Source organism: Ambystoma mexicanum, chromosome 4q (assembly GCF_040938575.1).
Source record: "Ambystoma mexicanum isolate Mex_15411 chromosome 4q, UKY_AmexF1_1, whole genome shotgun sequence".
Taxonomy (NCBI): domain Eukaryota; kingdom Metazoa; phylum Chordata; class Amphibia; order Caudata; family Ambystomatidae; genus Ambystoma; species Ambystoma mexicanum.
The window spans coordinates 846750112-846773350 of NC_090928.1; the positions used below are offsets into that span (position 1 = coordinate 846750112).

At 47.8% G+C, this 23239-nt stretch overlaps 1 protein-coding gene across 2 annotated transcripts in view; it reads right to left on the reverse strand.

The window, feature by feature from the left end:
- Nucleotides 1–23239, reverse strand: part of MSH6 (mutS homolog 6) — a 687900-nt gene that overhangs the window by 315110 nt on the left and 349551 nt on the right. For both annotated transcript variants that reach the window (XM_069608414.1, XM_069608413.1), the window contains exon 4: nt 20312–22844. In XM_069608414.1, coding sequence (XP_069464515.1) covers nt 20312–22844 — 2533 coding nt within the window. The remainder of the gene's footprint in view (nt 1–20311; nt 22845–23239) is intronic.

Here is a 23239-nt window from a genome sequence, read left to right on the forward strand (position 1 = left end):
AAATTGAATCACAGGTTTGCTTTAAAAATATGCCAAGTTTGAGTGAGCGGAGCATTCAGCCTGCGCTGTTATCAATCAATGGGTCATGGGCGGGGCGCTTTGCAAACATCAGATGGATGCACCCAACGCTGCAACTCACAAACTTTTACTGCAAGGGGAGTTGCATAAATGACGTCAAACCTCACAGGGGCCATTGTATCTGGGCTCGCTCCATCACCAAACAATTCTTTACAAAAATGAAGTCAGCCCAGAGGAACTGAAGAAGGTGTGGCGTAGGTTGTGAACCAGATGCAGTGCTGGCGGTGTCTTCAGTTCTTGCAGTACGATCCATTAAAAAATAAATTGTATTGCTTTTGTTAAGTCTGCATCTGATGCTTTCCCGATTGGAGATGGGGACGTGTGCATGTGTCGTCCCGTTACCACCTCATGAGGTAATAAATGGTGATCCTTACAGGGCTGTGCGCGCATGCTAAACAGTGGGAAGCAGTGCACCCAATTCTTTTTATAACGTAGTGCAAAGTTTAGACAGCTTGCCTTTCAACAGGCCATTGATCCTCTCCACAATTCCGTTGACCTGGGGGTGGTAAATTGTGCACATCCGATCTTTATGCCCAATAATGCTGTTATTTCCTTCAAGAGCTCGTTAATGAAGTGCATGCTGTAATCATACCTAATTAGACCGCACACGCCCCACCGAGGGAAAACTCCTCTGAACAAAAACTTGGCTGCACATTTTGCATCAGGCTGTGCACAAGCACCAGCCTCCACCCCCTGTAAGAAGGGACACAACCAACATCAAGTAGCAGGATCTGTTACACCTTCCCCCTCAACCCACCCCCCCACGTCCGTATAATCAATATTCAGTTTCCGGAATGGCCCAGTAGGGCTGGGCAGGATACCTCTGATAGTTCTGAGTTTAAGTCCAGTACTGCATGTCTGACAGGTGGTGCAATTAATGACCATGGTAGTTAAGGTCTCTTGGAGATTGGGGACAAACCAGTCCTCCAGTATATCTGCAGCAATATGCTCTTTGGACACATGGGAGGAATGATGTAGCTGGTCGAAAGCGACCTGAAGCAACTCTTGTGGCCTTGCCTGACATTTGTCACCACAATAAATCTGTAGGTGACTGCGCATCCTCTTTTACCCATAAATCTTTCTCTTCTTGAAAGAAGAACCTGAACCTGTAGCTATATTAATTGTCTGATTGGCAAAGAGTTGTAGGAGTCTGGTAGCTGCGTTGTGGCACTATTGGGTACTCCGTAACAGTTGGGACAGGGAGGTATGCCGCTTGGTTCGCCGCCGCATTCGTGCCAGCGTTACAGAGTGAGACCTTGTTGGTGTTGCAAGTATGGGTGGTGAATTTTTGTCAAGGAGGCCTGGGACAGAGCGTTGATCAGTTTGTCTAACAGTGCTGCATGCTGCACTGGGGATACGTCAGCCTTCTTGAACCCCTTCCTCTTCGATCGCGCTAGTCTGGTGTGCACGTTGGTGGTGATGTAGGCAGAATCAGAGTAGATCGTGACATGGCACCCTTGAAATGCTAGAAGTGCCTCGATGAGTGCTAGTAGTTTTGCTGCTTATGCTGAATAGTGCATAGGTAATATTCTTTGCACCAATGTCTCATAGATCCATCTACTAATCGGACTACTGCTGCTCCAGTATGCCTGAAGCCCGTCTCCTGGTCGATAGTTGCTGACCCGTCAATGAAGAGAACTGTCCCCCACTTCAAGTGGGATGTCCCTTGCTTTTGGGATGTCGTCCTACTCCCCCTCAAATGTCACATTTATTTTTTACATTTGTAAGGCGCTCAAAGCAACCCTGGGGCATCGTGGCGCTGTTACATTACAGCTTGCTTAGTTACATGAGAGACAGTAGACAAGAAAAAAAAATGAACAGAACAGTACACAGTTTACGGATTTGAAGTACTAGTTGCAAGAGACAAAAGAGCTGCCAACTTAATGATTCTGTGGTTACAATGGAACAAGTTGAAGCTTGTGGTGTATGTCTGAGGCCTGGCGATTAGTTGGATAGCTTGGTTTTCAGACCCTGCGGAAGGCAGCATGGGATGTTACATTTTTGAGAGATGCAGGTAATGCATTCCAGTTTTTTGGAGCTAGACAGAGGAAGCTGGATACTTTCACTTTAGGTCTTTTGTAGGTAGGTACAGAGAGAATGTTGGTCAGATGGGACTGCTTTGGTCTGGTGGCAGTGGCTCCAACTAATTTTTCTGAGAGGGGCCTTGAGGGCAAGGCACTTGTGAGCGATTGCTAGCGTTTAAAACGGAATTCGCTCTTTAACTGGGTCCCATGGGGCTGCTCTTCCTGCCTGTGATATGTGATCCTTTTTGGAATGCTTAGCGCTGCTCCGCAGGCATTGTTTTGTGCGATTTGTAACCTGTTGAGGTTTTTGGCAGATGTGCCTACAAACAGAACGTGGCAATAGTCCAGTCGGGCCCCAATAGTGGCTCTGGCTATGTTGAGGCAGTTTTTGGCTGATCGGTAGGGCTTGACAGCGTTAAGGATTTTGGTGGCGAGTGTTGTCGGCACTCACCTGGCGGGTCATGGAGAGAGAAGTGTCAATGTAGACTGCTAAGGTTTTCACGGCTGGTGATAGTGATTGGGGTATTCTCAATGTTGAAAGAGCTGTATTTAGGGTCTAGCTTGTTGAGGCTTTCCTTGGACCCGACCTGGAGGATTTAGGTTTTGTCCTCATTGAGACACAGTCCATTAGCTGCCATCCAAGCCTGGAGGGAGGCATAGATTTTACAGAGTGCGGCGGTGTCCCGTTCATAGAAGCCAGTGAGTGGGAGGATGACTTGGCTGCCGTCGGCATAGCCTATACAAACTATGCCGCTATTATCAAAGTCATCAAAAGGGAGGTAGAGTGAAAATATTGTAAAGCCCTGAGGGACTCCGCAGTGAATGGTGCTTGGTGGGGCACAGGCTTGGTCCAAGGACACTCATGAGTCTTCCTTCAAGGAAGGAGTTGACCCAGCTTGTGGCCTCAGGGTGGAAGTGCGCTGAGTTTTCAAGATGATTGCAGTGAGTCTTGTGATCGATGAGATCAAATGCTGCCGATAGATCAAGGAGCAGGAGCAGCGCAGGCTTGCCCTTCGTCAATAATTTCCCCTAGTTGGTTCTTGAGGTCCAAAAGGGTTGACTCAGTACCATGGCCTGAACGGAATCCGGATTGCCTTTCGCCAAAGATATTGTTCACTTCGAGGAAGTGTTGGATTTGAAAATAAGCGGCTTTGTCTAGAATTTTAAGCAGACAGTGGTGATGGGTCTGTAGTTATTGGGTGAGTCTGGGTCTAGGTTGGGTTTTTTCAGAAGGGGGCGGACCCGGGCCTCAGACAGGCGGGGACGATGCCAGCAACAAATGAGGCATTAATAAAGGCTGTCATAAACGGGGCTAGTGTGACTGTGCAGTCTTGAATGAGATTATCTGGGCAGAGATCACCCTTGCAGTTAGATGGTTTGGTTTGTTTGATGTCTAGTACCTCAGTCTCTGTTACTACCCCAAAGGAGAGGGGTGTTATGTCCTCAGTGTCATGGTTCGTCGCGGGTGACGTGGGGCTGTTGGCACAAGGCAATGCGTTGAAGTGGGTTTTAATTTTCTTCTACAGCAGATCTATTTTTTCGAGCATGGCTTGTTACACTCTGGTGCACCAGCCCTCATCTTTCACCAGTTCTTGTGTGGAGGTGGCAGGTATGGCCAGTTCTTTGAAGATGGCGAAAAGCTCTTTTGACTCTGATTTGGCGTTAGAGATTCTGGCATTAAACGCTGATGATTTAGCTAGGATGATGGCTTTTTGTATTCTGCTGCAATTGTTTTGTAAACCTCCATCGTGGATTTTTGTGGGTTGGTTTGCCAATTGGAGAGCACCTTGCGCTTGTGGGAGCGTAGTTCTTGGAGATCCTTATTGAACCAGGAGTTTGTGGGTTTTTCTTTTCGCTTTCTTGCTCTCTAAAGGGGCAATGGCGTTAATGGCTGTTTTAATTGTGTTATATTGTTCAACCAAGACCAGGGAGGCTTGCAGGCCTGCACTTCAGAAGTGGGAGGATGCTATCCATAGTCAAATTACGTGAACATCTAGCTAGTGCTGGTGGGGTGGGCAAATTGGTTTGGAAGATAGGGGTGGTGGTTGGGATGGAGAAGCGGATGAGGTGGTGGTCTGTCCAGGGGCAGGGAGTGTTTGAGCTGATGTCTCCTGAGCAGTTGTGGTCAGCTACCCAGTCCAGGATATGTCCCTTGGTGTAGGTAGGCTCTGATTTTTTGGATGAAGCCCACGTCCTGGAGTGCTCTGATAGGGATTTTGCTGGTTTATCTTTCGGGTCATTGAAACTCATATTGAGATCCCCAAGTAGGATTGATTTTGAGGTGTTTTTCAGGTTCTCCTAGCATATGGAGTAGACTTCCATTGAAGTCGCGTAGGGAGCCTGGAGGGCGGTATATGACATGGATAGCCATGGTACAGTTAGGTGAGAGGGAGAGTTTAACAGATAAGCGTCAGCGTTACTACGTAGTGGTGGTGAGTTAGCTTGTCTGACTGATGGGGATTCCTTGACGATGAGGGCTACTCCTCCTTTGGTAATGGGTCGACCTTGCTGGTGGTAAAGCTAGTGCGATGGCAGAGCCGGATGCTTCATGGAGCCATGTTTCCATGATGGCAAGGGCATCCAAGTTTAGGTTGGTGATCTGGTCATGTATCTGTAACGCTCACCTGATTCCCACGGAGGCGCTGATCCCGGCTGGGCTGCTATCGTTTCTTCAATTGAGAAGCGTAGAGCTCGGACGACTCTCAGGACTGGGCTTCCTCTTATCGAATGTCTGACTTGCAGGGTAAGTTTTCTGCAGGTGGAAGAAAAAGGGTTAATCACCGTTTGATGGGATTCCTTCTCCCACCAATCGCCAGTTTCTCCCACAGCCTAGCTTTCTACTTGTCTCGGCGAGCTCTCACCTTAGGCGTATAAATGCTGAGCTCTCCATCCTGCGTCTGGTGCAGGGGTGCGTGGATTCCAGTTACGTCACTGGATGAGTTCAGTGTTGAGGCTCAAGTCTTTTGCGGCCTTAGTTGTGGCACTGGTGCTGGGATGCCGAAGAGCGATGCCGCCGTTACTGCACGAGCGGATGCCTGTAAGTATACTGTAGTCTTTAGGCTTTAAAAGATGGGCACCTCGATAATGTTCCTTTTCCTTTGTTTCAGGCCTCGGGATGCTGTGGGCGTAGTTTTCTGTTGCCGCTGCACGTGCCGATGCACGTAAGTATAATGTTCGTTGGCCGCTTTTAATGGCACCGCTAATAATGTCCTTTCTAGTTTTCAGGTGCCGGGATGATGCGGGCTTTATATCCGTTGCCACTGCACGTGCCGATGCACGCAAGTATAATGATCGTTGGCCGCTTTTAATGGCACCTCTAACAATGTCCTTTTTCTAGTTTTCAGGTGCCGGGATGCTGCGGTTGATGCAGCCGCTTCTGCGCGTGCAAAAACTGGTAAGTTAAGATGAATGCGACTGCCTTCACCCGAACCCCTTTTTAATTATGTCCTTTGCCTTTCAGGGGCAGAGAAACTGCCGAAGAGAAGGCCGCGGTTAGCTCCGTTGCAATCACGGATGGATCAGGTAAGCGGGCGCGGCTGCGAGCGAGTTGCACTTTTCTAACCTTATGTTTATTCTTTGCAGGTTTTGCCGGTGACTGGATTCCGGGATCTGGTAAGTATTGTTCTGTGTCTTTCTTCATCCACAGGTTGCTGCGCGGAAGCTGAAGAGGACTCTGGACCTGGAATGCAGGAGCCGACTCGGTGAGCGTCCTGCTGCTGCTGCAGAATAACGCGAAGCACGTGTTTTCCATCGGGCGTGGTTTAAATAGCAGAGAAGTGCTTCCAGTGTGTGTTCTTCCACCGGTTCCACCCAGGTAAGAAAAGAGTTCCTGAATGGAGGGAATAGTTCCTCCCAGCCCTGATGGCTGGGGACTTCAACCAGACTGGATTGTTCTGGGTAAATATGCAGCATGGTCTGCCTCAGGTAAGTCCACCCAAGCATTATTACACTGTTTATCAATATGAGCCCGGCGCCTATGGCGCCGGGACTGAAACCCTTCATGAGCCTGGCGCCAAAGGCGCCAGGACACGGTCCAAAGGGCCCCTGTAGGGGTCTGCTGGGTCCGGAGTAGTGGAAGACGGGTCTGCTTCTGAGGGCGCTGGGCCAGTCCTGGCCCCTCGGGAGTAGCGCCCATGACAGTATCTGGGAGAGAGTGTGAATTTATCAGGGCACATTGAAGCGGGGTGGACAGGGTTTTGTTTTGACTTGGAGTTGGTTTAATTGCCCATGAGTCAGTTTTGGCGATGGGTGCCGTTGTAGGGCTGTAGTTGGCGGGGTGCTGGGGTAGTTCTGTCCGCTTATGTTTGATGTTAGTACGTGCATGAAGGGAGCACGTGCCTAGAAATTGATTCCTAATAGGTGTAGGTCTGGGGTAATTGGGGTGCTGCTGGGGTTCAGTGCAGCATTTTAACCTAGCTAGTCTATTAGCTAGGAAGTTAATGGGGAGATGGGTAGTGAGCTGTTGCTGGGTGAGTTGGGCATGGGGCTTACTGAAGGATAGGAGAAAAGATGTGGGAGGAATGTCCGGCGAATTCGGTGGCTGCTTCTTCATGCTGGAAGAGAGCGCTTGGCTGCTGGAAGTTGTGTAGGTGTCTGCTCATATCATGATGCGTAGATGGGAGCGCCCAGCGACAGCTTCCATGGGAAGGGCAGGTGCTGTGAGGTACATAGTTCTAGTGTACCGTTCTAATGTGTCACAGTTTTAATGAGTCAATGCAGTTCTCTTGAGCCGAGCAATACATAGATAGTTTGTAGGATGCAGTTTGCCCATACAATTATTAACAGTTTAAATAATGCATTTTGCACACACAGATCAACAACAGTTTGGAGGATGCAGCTAACGCGTAACATGGTTCTAGTGAGCTGAGCAGTTCCTAGTTCTAGCGAATTGCGACTAAATGTGGGCAGTGCAGCAGCGTAGCTAGGTAGCTTTTGGCAGAGGCTGTTAAAAATAGTTTGCAGGATACAATTAATAACAGTTTAAAAATGCATTTTTCATATCAAAATAAATAACAGTTTGGAGGATACCATTTGCATTTACAAATTGTCAGTTCAGAAGAAGCAGTTTGCAGATATCACTTCTAACAGTTTGTGGGATGCAGTTTGATATTACAGTGAGTGACCCACTACATGGCCAATGTACTGCGCTCTGTAGTGAGACGTGGTATTCAGCCAGCAGGGTAGGTCTCATCGGGCAGGAGTGTTGGGAGGGAGCAAATGGGTATACGACACATGTTTTTTCACCCTTTCCCGTTAATGGGGGGTGCAGTATAGACCTTGCGGAGGCAATACGTGCTGGAAGGCCTGGCGGACGGCTCAACACAAGGTTTGGAAGTCAATGAAGGTACTAACGATTATAGTAGACACAGCGGTGTACCACTTAGTCAGCGGGGCATGCCGGCAGGGAGACCGGCACCACGGCACGTTCCGCCCGGACAGGCACAGACAGGGAAGGCCTTGTGTTTGTTGGCCTTAGGTGTGGGGGGCCGGCTTCTGCCTACTGGTGCCCCTCACTGCCTATAGGCCAAACAGCGGTTTCTAGGCAACCAAGTAAACAAAAAGAGCTCGAGACAGCGGCGGCTATCTTACAGGAAATTACACAGAGCAGCAGCTCCACGTGAGGCGTGCTGGTCAGCCATGTAGCCTGGCAAGGTGAGATCAAGTTCTCATCCAGTGGTGGGTCTCCTGAAGGGGGATGATCAGTGTAGGAGTCGGATCGAACAATGGCTGGTTGTGGGCGATATTAGCAAGCAGGAGGATTCGAAGTCTAGCTGCTCCTGCAGTAGACGGGAACATCGGGTGGAGGGAGAGCTGCTCCTGCAGCCCAGACGGTGTTCTCAGCCAGCCCTAGCTGATGCACTGTGGCACAGACAGAGAAGGCCTTGTGCTTGTGGGCCTTAGGCGTGGGGGGCCGGCTTTCGCCTACTGGTGCTCCTCACTGCTCATAATCATGCATTACAAAATCCTCCTCGGAACAATGTACAGTCAAGATGTGGCAGGATTTACAGTTTTACACCTTACAATATGTATGTTGGCTGGACAGAATGATTTCATATGCAGACACCCGCTGTGTTGTCAATGTTGATTTGGAACATTCTAAAATGGTGAACATCGCGCGCTCCACATACAATGTTACAGAGCACCCCATGACAATTGTGGCGCTCTTCGGAATTGCAAATGCAGCCGCAGCAAATGCTTGTTCGCAAGCGAACTAGCCCTGCATCACGGAATGTAACAGTCCGCTGAAGTAGGCCAATGGCTTGTGGCCCATCGTGCTTTTTTGTGTTATGACAGCAGTCATCAATTCGGCATTGGAATGAGAAAACAAAACTTTCTGAGTATAGTCAGGCGTACCTAGCACTGAGGTGGTGGAAATTACCTCTTTGAAATCATTGAAGCGGATGAGCACGTCTTCCGTCGAGGTGAGCTTGTGGTCTTTTTTCTGAGCCTCCTTGAAATGGGGCAATGTGTATGCGTCATTATCTAAAATCCACGCTCGGCAGTAGTCGCACAACCCTAGAAACCTCTGCATTTCTTTGACAGTTTTGGGCTGGGGTGTGCTACACACTAAGGTGGCACGATCGGGTATCATTTTCTTCCTATGGATGGATATCAACTGGCCCCAATAGAGCACTTCTTGAAGGGAATATTGTAGCTTTGCCTCATCAACCTTGTACCCCTTGTACGCCAGTAGCTGCAGAAGGGTGATAATATCGTTGCAGCATGTGGAACAGAAAATTCTGCCTGGACAATGTAATATAGAGGACGAAGGTCCTGGATCATCCTCCAACTCCCCTCTTTTGTCTTTTTTATCTGATTGATCGTTGTGTTACATGGGGACGTGGAGGGAACGATTATCCCCCGATTCAGAAGTGCCACAATTGTATCCCTTATGCCCTCCTCTGCCTCTTTTGACAATGGGTACTGTTTAGCTTGCTGTAACACTGCTCCTGGTTTACGTTTTCTTCTGGCTAGTGCCCCCCACATTAGTAGTTGTCCATAATCTCTCTGGGACCTGCACTAAATCTGTTTCAGTGAAAGGGGGCGGGGACACAAGGGCCATCAAAGAAAATTGCCCTTTGTATCCCCTGTGAGATTATGGTACAATACCGCAAATAGCTAAAAATCCCCCCCCCATCGTCAACCTGATCGTCAAACAGTCTCAAGTCTGCATCTGAGACCTCTTTAAGGGGCACTGTTGGGTCAATGCACAGTACAGTATGCCACTCACATCCATCAGAGGTTGTGCCCTCCAGAACGATCCATTTAGCCGACACAACCAGGTCCTGTAAATCTAGTGAGAGTATCGTGCCTGCCACAAGCTCGGGGGTCACCACTGGTCGAAAAATAAAATCTGAGGGTACTCGCCAACACACCTTACCAATTTGGGGCATGGTGTCAAAAAAATACTGTAATCCTGTACACAAACATGTCACAGCACCCCCCCCCCCGGGGTCCACTGGGATGCCGCGAACCACCACATCCCTTCCTCTGGCCTGTATGATCACCATGGCCCTCAAGGCACACATACCTGGGGTGGCGCATCTACCCCACCATCTGTGAAAGAAATGGTCATGTTCAGTTGGCTCAACAAGTTGCGTCCCAACAAATTTACTGGGGAGAACTCAGGCATAAAAGTGGTGCGTGCACCCCTACTGTATTCTATCTTAATAGCTACTTCTTCTGTGTAAGGAACCATTGTAACAGCCCCAGAGAATCCCAGATAATGGAAAGTCTCCCTTACTGATGCAGGATTTAGTGGCACCTGTGTCAACCATAAAGATGAACTGCTTATTAGCTATCTCAGCCCCCACCAAGGGTTCCCCGTCAGGGTGAATAGCCATGGACAGGACTGGGCATGCAAGAGCTTTCTGAGGGCTGTCCTAATCAGGGTAGGTGTTGGTACCTGGGAACGTGAAAGGGTTCTTCCCAGAACGCTGACCCCCTCAGTAAGGTGCCACTGTTCCATTCGGTACTACATTGGATGCAGGCATTTGTCCTCCATACAAGGTATTCTGCAGGGCAGCTTGTTGCTGCATGTTAGGTGGTGCTTGTGTCTCCATGTGTGGGGGTCATGGTGGCAACTAGGTGTAGGCCCGGTATTTCATTGGGGCTAGAGGTAGGATATGATTATTTATATAGCGCTTATACACAATGTGTTTCAAAGCGCTTCAAGGCAAGGGAGGGAACAAGGGAAAAACACAACCACATTCTTACAGGCCATGAACAGTAAGGATGTGAAATTAACCATCGTACTCAGCCTGACAACATTTCAGTGCAAGAGCTAAGACATAGATAAGGAAGGGTGGGGGAGAGTGGGAAGGAAATGGAAACAGACAGGCGACTACCGTACTAGGCCTGACGACATTTCTGGTAGAGCCGGAGAAAAACAAAAGGTGAGGGACAGGGGTGCAGAAAGGGAGGGGAGGAACAAAACAAGCGACCATCATACTAGACCTGACGACATTTCAGATAGTGCTGGAGGGGTGGTGGGGAGGAAAAAAACAGTAATGGGAGGGTGGAGGAAACAGAAGAGGTTGCTATCATATTAGGTCCAGGGACAATTCTGATAGAGTGTACAGAAGAAAGTAAGGGGAGGAGATAGGAAAAGGGAGAAGGGAAATGAGGAGAGAACAGAGAGTAAGCAGGCAAAAAGAGTGGAGAAGCAAGAGTGGAGAGCGATTGCAGAAGTCAATAGTAACACAATGTTGCAAGCCAGGATACAAGATGAAGATGGGAATAGCATGATTCAGGGCCACCATGAGTACAAGATGCAAAGGAAATCCAGCATGAGAGTTGAGAAAGAGTGATGCACCGTGAATGAATGAAGTCCATAAAAGTCAAATCCAGTATTGGCCACAAGACGGTGATGGAAGGCACCAGGTGGGCGGGGCTTGCTAAGTGGTGAAAAAGAGCAGCAGGCAGGAAAGCACCAGGTGGGCGGGGGTGCTAAGTGGTGAAAAAGAGCGGCAGGCAGCGAGGCACCAGGTGTGCAGGGCTTAGGCCAGGTGACCTAGATCCACTTGCACCTGCTCCCCATCTGCAAAGGAAAAGAGGCTGGAGGGCTCCTTAGGTAGGGAAACAGAGCGGCAAGCAGGAAGGCACCAGGTGGTGGGGGTGCTAAGTGGTGAAAAGTGGTGAACCTCCGGGTGGAAAGGTACCTGGCTGTGGTGGGGCAGGGGCATGTTGGTCGTACGGGTTATACCCAGCCTACTTCTACACTCTTTAAAAATGTCCCAACTTCCCGCAGCTCCAACACCAAGACGGTCCCATCCCCACCCCCCTGCACCGCTTGGGCTCTATCACTCCTAAACTCCTACTGCCCCCTCCGAACCTGCCTCATCGCCGTAGCTGACCTCCCTGGTGCCATTCCGAGTACTGTTGAGGAGGTCTGCCACCCCACTGTCCCGGGCCTCCTTGTTAGTTAAGATTTCCACAGAGCTGGTAAATCTTCCTTTCCTGGTTGAACCCCAGAACTTTTTGCTTTTCCAGTGGGATATTTTTCATTAATACCTCAGTGAGTGGGAACCTTTTTCCACACTCACCCATCTTTAACTCTTTTTACGGGTGTCATTTTTAAGACTCTCCAGAGTGTCTTTTTAAAGTCATCATGTTTTAACAACTTATTGGCAATAAGTGCCTGTTGTTGGGTTGCCCTAGGGGCTCCCCATTTAACTTTCTTGTGCTAACCTTGAATAATAAACTACAGTTCCCAAGGGTAGAAAGGATCTTTGAATCCTTTTTACATTTTATTCTGTGAAACCAGCGCATCCCGCCTCACGTGGAGTGCTGGGGAGATACAATGTATCCCCTTTCACATTAAAACTAACAATTCTGTTGCAGTGACAAGCTTACCTTTAATGGCTAGTGGCAGTGATACCTTTTACTTCTGGTGCACCTTCACCGTGGGCTGTAATCACAGCTGCAGTAAAGGCACCTAAGTGTGCTCATTTTACCATAATGGCCCCGGTCTTCTTTTTCTGCCATTTTAGTGTTTGTCGTTTCTTGGTCCTTCCCCTGACATCCAGGGTGGGAAATTCCTTTGTGCGAGTTTTGTCTTCGGCGGGAGTGCCCTGACACCCCGCCCAGGCTCCAGTCTGTCTGTAAACACTGGAAGTGGGGGAGGAGTCCAAAACTTACCCCTCCTTTGTTTTATGCCTTGCTTCAACTGGGACAAATCCCAGTGGGGGGCTGGCTGTCCCGATTGGACAACCAGACGCCCCTTACTTGTAAAATCCAGGGAGAACATGCAGAGGTTGTGCTGTAGTTCCTGATAAATACTGGAAACCTGGAAGCTGAAGTCATGTTGACCACTCGAACAGAAAACCAAAGAGGAAGGTGAAGGAAAAGAGGCAGAGATGATTTCCAGCAACCAGAGAGCCTGCTGTGTAACCCGAGCACGCTGCAGCCCTTCCTTCCAATCGACCTGGGGTCTCCGAAAATGATGACCCGAACCCACAGCCTGGTGAGACCCACTAAACTCAGGACCTGCATTTTGAGCCATCCCACAGGTTGCTGCAACCTTGCTTTCTTGCAATACCCCAATACCCTGGGACCTCCAGCCACTGTGCGATGCACGGTCTTCCGAATTCCGAATCTCGCTGAAACTTTGTGGGCATCTTGGTGTATCTCCAGAGACACGAATCGAGTCCGAAAAGTCTGCTCACAAGCGTGCTGGACCTTTAAAACGACAACAATTCAACCACAATTTTCTGTCTTCTTCTGTGCCCCCTTGACAAGGCGCCAAAACCGTAGAACCGCATTCACCCTACGAGGGAAATCTTGCCTAGAGCCTTCTTCATCGATCCCTACTGCAAAGTCCCTTTTGAGGTCTTGGTTTCAGTCTCCACGACAAGGAATCCATTGACCGGGTATTTGGCTGCAGTCCCTGAAGTTCTCCTGCTGCAATCTCTTCTTCATTGCTGAGGTACTGTGTTGGCTTGGTTATATACTTACCTTCAGCCTTTTGGGATTTCTGTGTAGGCCTGGGGTGGTTTCTGTGATTGGGAGGTCCCTCATCCAGTGCACCCAGTCCCATTGCTAGATTCCTGCTCAGGTGTCTTCTGTGAAGCCCCTGGATCCTCTTCTATCCCTAAAAGTAAAGTACTCGCCTGTTTGCCCAGTTTTCCTAAGGAACTCCGTTTTGCTACTAAAGAACTTATTCTAACACTGCCTGTTGGTCACTAGTCCTAGTGACCCCTTCTGCCACTGAGAACACTCAGGCTCCAAGAATAAGGGAAAGACTTTGAAGGATTGGGACTTCTGCCTAGAAAAGAAATCAAGTGTTTTACTTACTTGTAAAGAGTTGGTTGGTAACTGTAATTCTAAGATTGAACAGTTACAAAAGTTCTTACTGATCTTGAATGTGTGATGCACCATTCTTAAAAGTATGGTTAACATCTTTTCTTCCTTAGCCACTGTTTTGCCAGTCTAATAGAAAGTAGATGTGAAGGTATTTAAACTCTCCTGTTATTAGGTTGTGCCTCTTTACAAAAGTAATGTGTTGGTCTACCCAGATTATTCCTGTAGGGTAATTGTATGAGTGCCCTCCAACGGTTGGTATCACCAGGTTAGTCCTGTTAGGATAACTATGAGTGTCCCCCAACTGGGTCTGGCTTCCCCTGACTTGCTGCTAGCCTGTCCTTAATAAGTCTACATTAGGTTGTTGCCTACCTAGAATACCTATTCAGTAAAGTGTGACATTGGGTTTTACTTTCCCCTTCATTGTGAAGTTAAAGTATGTGGGTTTTACTTACCTTGTGTTAGCTGAGTGCCATCCAAAATAAGTTACCAGAGTTATTGCTTACCTCAATCTGGGGTTCCCCGATTTCAAAAGCATCTGTAACTGTATATTACATCCTTAGGTTTTACTCACCTGGTGTAACGGTTATGACAAAAGTAGTTCACTATTCAACAAAAGTATATTGTCCAGTTGACCGTTTATGTGATTTTTTCCAAGAGTCACTGTACAATTGGAAGGGCCTACTGCCCTTGTATTACTGAATGTAATCTGAAAGTAACCATTGGTATTTTACTCCCAAAGAATGGGTAGTTCTAGGGAAGGTTTTTACTTCCCTAGAACTACTGGTAGGTGTTCCAAATAAGGTTTATACTTGGGTCTGTGGATTTCAAGTATAGTGTGTTTTTATACTATGATTTCTAATGTTTTAGCACTTACTTACCCCTAGATTTATCAGGGCCTACCTGTATTTAGATAAATCCTTTATTTTTACAATACATAGTGTTTCAGTGTTTCTTTGGATCATTTGTATTACAATTTCACTTGTACTGTATCTACTGCCCTCTCTCCCTCCTAAAATAAGTCTGGCTGCTCTGCCTACGCTGCCATGTACTCAGGTGGTACAGTCTTATACTAAGAGTAGAGTCTTGTACTGCCTCAGTTGAATGGTTTTGAAGAAGTTGGTATCACTTCAGAAAAACTGTCCTAACACTGCTCCATGCCAAAACACTGCTATTATCACATCTATGCACATGGCTGCCTGCTCTGCAGAGTAACTTGCTGTTACTGCCCCTTCAAGGGCTATCTCGACTAATTTGTTCTGCACCAATTCGCTTCCTCAGCTTGTAACCTCTGCCATTTCCTTTTCCTGTTCTTTAATCCTTTTACAATGATGTAGAATAATGGTCTGAATTTTGGGCCCCCCCTCCACCCCCATCTTGTAGGGTGATTTCTCAACTTCCTTAGGTAATCCTTTTTTAATAACAAAATAGAAGAGAGGAACTGATCAGTCCCACTGGTCACCAGTCCTCGCTCTCCACATGTCCTGAACTTTTAAAATGTATTGTGCATGATCTTCATCGTTTCCGCATAGTTTACTGCCTTATGGACAGCAAATCCAGTATATCGAGATACGCCTGTCGCAGCAAATCCCACACTTGTGCCCCAACATTGTTAAAAGGGGCCCTTCGTGTGCATCCTCGCCTATTTTACCCCTGGGTACCAAGCCTTAACCCACACATCCCCCGCCTGATCTCCCACAATTGCGACAGGTAAACTTCAGGTATCCCTCCGCCAAAGATATTCCTGCTGTGTTTCTCAAAGGCATATATCCACTTTCCAGCCCCAGCTGTAAGGGGCGGGAGTGTTTTAATCAAATTATTCATATCCATCTGTGCCCATGGCACGTAACACCCCCTTTCATGTCCCTTGTGCAATAAATGTGGGCCCACTTCCTTCTTCGCCTTCCGTCCATCACTTCCCTTTTTCCTTGCTACTGCTACACACCCAAAAATGCTTCTCAATCGCTCGCCCCACAAACTTTCTAGCCATGGCGTGTGCCTCACCTTCCTCGAATTCTTCCACACTGTCCCAGTCTCCGTCATGTACCCCTTGGTATTCCTCCCTATCCGACCTCGCTGTCCCATAACCTCCGCTTTCCACCCCTCGATCTCCACTACTGCGTTTCTCAACATGCACATCCTGAATGGCTTTGCTATAAACAAAACGTCCCCAGCCCTCCACTCGTCTAATCCACACACCGGTTTGCTCTCCCCTTCTTTTACTGCCCTCAAACAGACAAACATTGTTTGTGTTGTCTCTAATGCCTCCTCTAACTCTTTCTGTAATTTGTTCTCCCGCTGTGTAGTGCTGGTTGGGGTTGGTGGATATGGGGGTGGGGGTGGGGCAGTGGCAGATACGTTGGGTTTGGATATCCTGTGGCTGGCCAGGCAGCAAGTGTTTGGAGCCCCTCCCTAGGTACAGGTGGCAACACTTCCTCTGGTGCTGCTGTGGTCACTATATTTGGGGTAGTACTATCTTCGTGTTGGGGCATACACCTGGCAGTGTCCTCCATAAGTCTAAAATCTCTTTCCGGTCCTGCAACTGTTTGCCCTTGTATCTGGTGGAAAGGACGTGCTCATATGTTCCAGTATCTCCCAGTTATTAGTCCCTTGCTCTGGCCATGGGCAGGGCATTCCCCCTTGGGTCTCTGCCACCCACCATTTGTGATACTTCGCTTATCTTCTCCTTATACAGCGGTAACACACTATACATTTACTCCAGGGGAGTCATTACTCCCATATTGACACTCGTTATGTGTCCCCCAAAAACCTTTCAATTAAGCGTCAGACACAATGGTGTTCCGCCAGTCACTACCAGGCCCCTGTACGCAATCCCTCCCTCGCATGCCCTATCCCTCCTCGCCCCTCTGGGCCTCTATGATATAAGGCATTTACACATGGGTTTCAAGGCGCGACAAGGCAAGAGGGGGAACAGAAGAAAGACAGACAGCGATCCTACTAGGCCAGATGCCATTCAGATCCCCCAAGTGCATGGGAAGGGGGAAGTGGGAAAGTCCGGGGGGAAGGGAGAGGGGACAGTGCAGTACATTGAATAATAGAATAAATAAACATTAAGTAAAAGTACGGCCAGCAGGTAGCAAGTGCAGACAACAGGTGTCAAGTGCTGGTAATGGAACTGTAGGGATACAGAAACTGTCCCCAAGTGCGGGGGTTGCCAGGAAGGCAGTGCAGGTGTGCAACTGGCGGGGCAGGGGACCTGGACCTGAGATCAGAAGGTGGCCAGGTAACCATTGCAGTTTCAGGGAGAAGTCAGCAGGGGAGAGGAGAAAAAGCAGAAGCAAAGAGAAAGGTTTTGAAGTGCTTCCGGAACCAGAGATGATTCTCCTCCAGCTTCAGGGAGGCGGGGAGGCTGTTCCAGAGGGAGGCACCAGCCGAAGAAAGATCTACCACCAACTTGTTGCTTGGAGAAGCGACTGACCCTGCGGGAGTTGGAGGCAGATGAGCGAAGAGCTCGAGAAGGAAGATATTTCGGAAGAGTGTGTTGAAGTATTGAGGCCCCAGAAGGCCTTGTGAACAATGCAGAGGGTTTTGAACTTAATACTGGCAGCCACTGGGAGCCAATGGAGAGCTTTCAGTCCTGGAGAGATACAATTCCCTGGGCTTGAGGCCAAGGACAAGTCTTGCAGCACTGTTCTGTATGAGTTGCAGAGGGTGGAGAGTAGAAGCAGGCGGATTTAGAAAGAGGCTGTTGCAGTAGTCTGGCCTAGAGATGATCAGAGCTCTGGAGACAGTGAGCTTCTGGGGGAAGGAGAGGAAAGGAAGAATACCTCTGAGGAGGTGCAGCTGGTAGTGTGACTTCTTATAGACGTCAGAGATGTGAGGAGAGAAGGAGTGTGTGGAGTCGAAGATGACCGAGGTTCTTAGCTTCACAGGTGGGAGCAGGAATAGGGCCAAGAGAGGCCAGCCAGAGAGTGGCAGGAAAGGAAGGAGTGGGTGTGCCGATGAGGAGAATCTCGGTCTTATTGGTATTAAGGCAGAGATCATTGGTGGCACACCACTCCTGGATGGCGGACAGTCAGAGATGAGAGAGGGAGGGAGAAGAGGTGGCTCAGGGTAGCCTGAAAATGAGCCAAGTGTCATCCGCATAGTACTGGAAGTTGGGGACGAGAGCGGCAATAAGTGCCAAATATTGCTTGAACAGCCAGGGAGAGATGTTAGACCCCTGGGGAACACCACAGGTAGAGATAGAGATGGAGGAGAGCAGGAGCCTAACATACAGCAATAAGCATGAACTACAATAAAACAACAAGCTAAAATAACCACTACTTTTCCTCTTTCCCCCACCCGAAATATATTGGGCACGGGAATCTGAGCTCTAATTATATGGAGCTCCTACCTTTTATATCCTCCTAGTCACAACAACAAAATGGTGCCACCTTTCCCCCTCACTTGGGGAGGTTTCTATACTCCTGTGTTTCCTCCTCATGATCTCAAAAATAAAATACAAAAACTCCACTCCACTCCTTTGTTTTTTCTCGCAAGAGGTGTTCACCCGAGCTCCTCCGTCACGGGGTCCCAACAACGTTGGGCATGTCCCCGCTTCAAGGAGCAGACAGGAATTCTGTCAAAACAGCTCCTATATGCCACTGCGGGTTGCGCGCTTGGGACTGGTCACTGTAGGATGGCGCGGCCCCTCTGAGGGTGTGGGGGGAGGGGACTGGGATCAAATCAGTGTCATCAAAAATGTAGATAAGCCCCTCAACGCTCACACCAGAAAAATAAATAAAAATAATACAACCCACTAGGGAAAAAAGCCCCAGCACACCTCTTACAAGAAGTACAAAGTCTTAATTCCAAACAAATAGAAATGCGCCAGCAAAGAGCTCTGCTGCCACAAAACTTTGGCATAATTAGTACAAGCAACACTTTTTGAAGGCACACAGCATCACTGACGAAATTACCTATGGTAAAAATCGAAATGACTGGTTGGCACGACCCTATACATAGGCTTCCTGCTCCACATAGAATGCCAGGCCATTGGTCCCAGCCCAGTCTGTCCATCTTCATCCACATGGGCTCCTCCTCGTACGACAGCAGGAACAAAGTTGCGGTTAACTGCTCATTAAGCAAAGAATAACAATGCATTCCCCATCTCTAACCTAATGTGCACATGGTACTGCAGATATGGGCTAAGAAGAGACCTTAAGGCCATAGCTTCTAACCAACTACAGAACGATTCCAGACACATTGGCGCCCTCACAAAGCTTCCTACCCTTGTTTTGGTCAGGTTTCATCCCTCCTGGCACCTCGCAGCACAATTTATGTGACTTATGGTGAAGGCAACTAATCCCGGTATTCTGATCTGCCTTCATCGATTGAGGGTCCAACAGTTTTAAGGTCGGTGCTCTGGGGGAGTGGCTGGCACCTTGGAATGCAGGGGATCTTGGATGCTATTAGATTTGGTACGGGTCAGGTCGGAGGCTCATGGGATCTCTTTTTACTGAGGGCTCTCAACCCCCTTGTGGCCTTGCAGGGCACATTCCTTCTGGGATACTAAAAGTTAGTAAAATGAGACAATGGAGGCTCTATGAATCTCTGCAGCTCTGGCCTTTCACACTGATGCCCGAGCAACAACCTAGTCCTGCATGCATGGGCGTTATTTCTATGTGTACGACTCCAGCCTGCAACCCTGGCATCAGCAGTGACCTGGGTCTCGATTCCAATATGGCATTTGGTTCCCCATGTATACCAGAGTAAAAACGAACAGTGCCACCCCATGTAATGGCCTCTAGCAACACCCCCCTCGCCCCTGTACCCTCCCCAAGCCCCTACTGCGCACACCCAGGCCTTCCCAAACATTCCCTTTCAAAACCCTCAACCATGGCTCACCTCCTCCTTGAAATCCACTCAGTCTTTTAAGTCTGCAAGAACTGAACTAGAAAATCACACTCCTGATCTTGATTTCCTCTCGTCACTTCATGCTTATGATCTACATTTATTTCATGCTAAATGGGTGTACTACCAAACTAAGGTTTCTCCTAATCACCTTTTTAATCTCTGGTCCCATCATCCTCCTAGTCACTCATTGAAACTGTCTTCTGCTTCAGACATGGCTTCCTATTTTGCCTCTAAAATTGTCAATCTTCTTTCATCTCCTCAATCTTCTCCCATTTACGCGGTTCAACTTTCGGATCTAGCCTTTTCAACTTCCCCTCCCCCCCCCCGCCCATGTAAAACACACTCTTGTACAGTTATCCAGTGCCAGGGCCTGTCAAGAGTGCGAACTGTGCTCATGCTTACAGTAAACAGACCCCTGTAGGGCAGCAAAAAGTCAGATTTGAGAAGGGGGAGGGGTGGTTGCCAAGGGAACGGAAGAGCATGTTTCCTAGAGGGAGGACACTTCATAAGATCAGTAAAATGGGAAAATTATTGTTTGGATTGGCTGTGTGGGAACTCGCAGCTAGATGATCGAGCAATTGGTATTGGTGAGGAAATGGTGCAGGGGGTGAGGGGCTGTACACATTTTGTATACATCAGTCCTGATACAACAACCAGGCTGCTAAAAGGTATGACCCCCCATGACATAACCCGTGACTAGCTACAGAGTCAAAAGCGGACCATGTGCACAAGTGACAGAAGGGTTTCAGAACGGATGGGAGGCAGAAAAGAAGATGGAAAAGGTACTGAACCCTGAAACTAAACCTGCTTTGCAGCCTACGGGCATGACCAGAGTAATGGACAGCTAGGGAATCAATAGCGACGGATGCCGTCTCACACACCTGACAGTTCAACATACAGAGATATAACGCGTTAAGTGGATTCACTCACCAATGCAAAGCTGGCACGAGGCAAGGAGAATATTTTCAAAAGTGATCATTCACCCATAAAATCTTTTGAAATTCATTCTTTGTACTGAATTGAACAAACGTTGCTTTTAGTTAACTTACCAAGCACAGCAAAACAATCCACTGCAGTTTGCCAGTCTTTGTAATTTTTGTCGAAGTTGTAGAACAATCTTCTCATGCAATCCTTTAGTGCTGCATCTCTTCGCTCTTCTGCATTGACCAATGTTCCAAACATCTTCTCTATTGCTTTTGTCCAATAGCGTTTAAAGCCCTTTTTGGTAGACTTCACCTCGTATTCTTCTGGTACATTGCGCCCAGTGACACTTTCGGGAACTTCCAATTGAAAGCGATTTTTCCCAGTCCCCCAGTATACAATTGTCTTGCACCCTAACCGCTTGCGCTGTTTATCCAAATATTCCTGGAGAGACTGCTCCGCACACTTGATATCTTCTAGTGCTTGGTCAAATTCTGGGTCAAAACCAGTTTTGGGGGTGATAACACCAGTCTTTCGAGCTTTTTCATGATCAAAAGAAGTGTCCCACCTTTTCAGTTCTGTAGACAAATCAGGAAAGATGCCATTATCATTTTGATTTTTCACTGTAACAACCTGCTTAAGAATTTTAGATGTCAGATCATCAACCCCGGCCTCTATGATCTCAATGACCTTTTGCATTATTTTAAAACCTTCAAGCGCAGACAAAAAGTCAGCAATTTTCTTTTTGCTGTAAGTGATCTCTTCATATAAAACAGCCCTGCTGTCTGGGTGATTCTGGCTTTTCAAAGGTGATCCAATGCTGTGAATTTTGCTAAGTAGCCTTTCCAGGTCTGGAAGCTTTTTCAGGAGTTCACCAATTTCAGAGACTTTCTCAGGAATAGCCATGAGATCCTCCATTGCATTCAAACGATCATTGATTGAGGAAGGATTGCAGAGAGGGGAGCAGAGCCACTGTTTAAGCAGACGTTTCCCAAATGGTGTGTGGCAGGTGTCAAGTGTTTCTAGTAAAGTCCCCTCAGTTGAGCCATTCGTTCCGTTCTGAAGAATTTCCAAGTTAGTAAGCGTTACCCCATCCAGAACCATTCGCTGGCTTGATCGAACAAAAGAAGCACTAGAGTTTTTGGCACAGGCAATGTCAACATCCACAGGGACATATTCTTCAAAGTTTGCCATAGAGATAAGCTCTTGGTCAATGAGGCATTTCTGGAGATAGAAGATACATGCCCCAAGGGCTGAGAGTGCCAGCTCTCGGTTTTCACCAGGTGTAAGACCAAGCGAGTCATTTTCAGAAGTCATGCTCTTTATAGCAAGCGGAAGCGCACTACTGGCCTCTCCATTTCTGCAGCCTTCAAAGTAGCCTTCTTCCAGGAGAACCTTTAGTGTTTTTGATGCATCCCAAAACTGCAAGCCTGGGAGTAGGGCTTCTTGTATGGAAGACGAGAGTGAGCCTTTCAGTATTTTCTTAGTGTCAACAGAGAGGTTTCCCTTCTCAAACAAAATTTGTATTGGGGCATAATGTGCCACCAGTGTTCTAAACCTTGAGCAATGCCGGTCATCTTCAAATTGACCAACGTGAAACTTCCCTACTGAGGTGTCAACAAAAGCAACTCCGTACATACGATGCTGGCCAGAAGAATCGTCTGCCTTTTCTTTTATGCACAGCAAGTACTTGCTATGACTTTCTGAGGGGCTACCATCCAGCACACTATAAGTCTGTGTTCCTTTGGTAATGATCCTGCATAACTCCCTGCGCACAACCTTGTCAAACTTGGTAACATGGGACATGGACTTGCAGCGCATTTCCATCATTTCTGGCGTCTCAGTCTGTTCAATTCTTGCGGCTTTGTATCCTTTCTGTACAAGAACGTCAGAAAATCGTCCAAATGCGATTTCTGGGAATCCAGAATGAGCCCAGGAACCTTTCATGAATGACAGTCCCAACTCATTCACTGCAATTACTGCATCCATATGATACAGTTCATAGAATTTCCCAACTTTGTAGAAAATTACACAATCAAAATTCTGAGACTTCAGCTGCCACCATTTCCGCATGCCTGGAGTGCACTTACCAAGGAAGTCTTCAGGCACATGAAGAGTGCATGGATCATAATCTGGATCATTCTGTCGTCGTCTCTTTGCATCTTTCCTGTTGTCATCTTGAAGCCACACAAGCCTTTCATGATCCCATGTGTTTGTACTATCTCCTGTGCTGCCAAGATTTGACTGACCTTCAAACATTTCTGGGGCAGAGAAAGATGATAACTTTGATTTTGTTTCTGTGGACATGGGGACTGCTCTTTTTGGAGTTTCGGGTACGTCACTTTCCAAGCTTCTTTTGGGGGCTCCAGTGTTAAGTGCACCTCTCTTGCGTTTAATAGGAACTTTGATTGGGCTTTCTTCGTCCGAGTCAGGTTCAGATTCTGACGTCTCATCCACTTCACTACTGACTTCATCACTACTCACATCATCCTTGTCGGTCGGTTTAAACTCATCATCGGAGCCTTCATCACTGTCTGAGAGGTGAGAAATCCGTCTTCTTTTAGGCTTCATTGAAGTTCTGTGACGAGCAGGTCGCCCATTTTTCTTTGCTTCCTCTGGACTTTGATTTGGCTCACTGTCAGTATCAGAACCTTCATCCAACTATCATGGGAGAAAAAGAAAGATGTGAGAAAGAAGTACGTGGTCAGAAGAAATTAGCCCAGACCCTAGCAAAGTATGCTCGGATTATGCACCAAAGGGCAGTAGCAGCTACAACTACATTAACTGATGGAAACAGTAAACATTAAGGCAGGTTAAGTTGCATGGATGAGCAATAAGAATACCCTTAAAGCAGTGCAAGTCTTCCCTATGTACATCACGCTGATCAACAGTGAACAGTCTACAGCGTTCAAGCGGAAAGCCACAGGCACAGCAACATCAAATAAAAGAAGAACACCTTGGGCCCCTCATCTGTGTGCCCGTGCCCGACACCACATCTACTCTTAAGGCCTAATCTTCCATGTCTGAGCAGCCCAATACAACGAGCCCAGGAAATT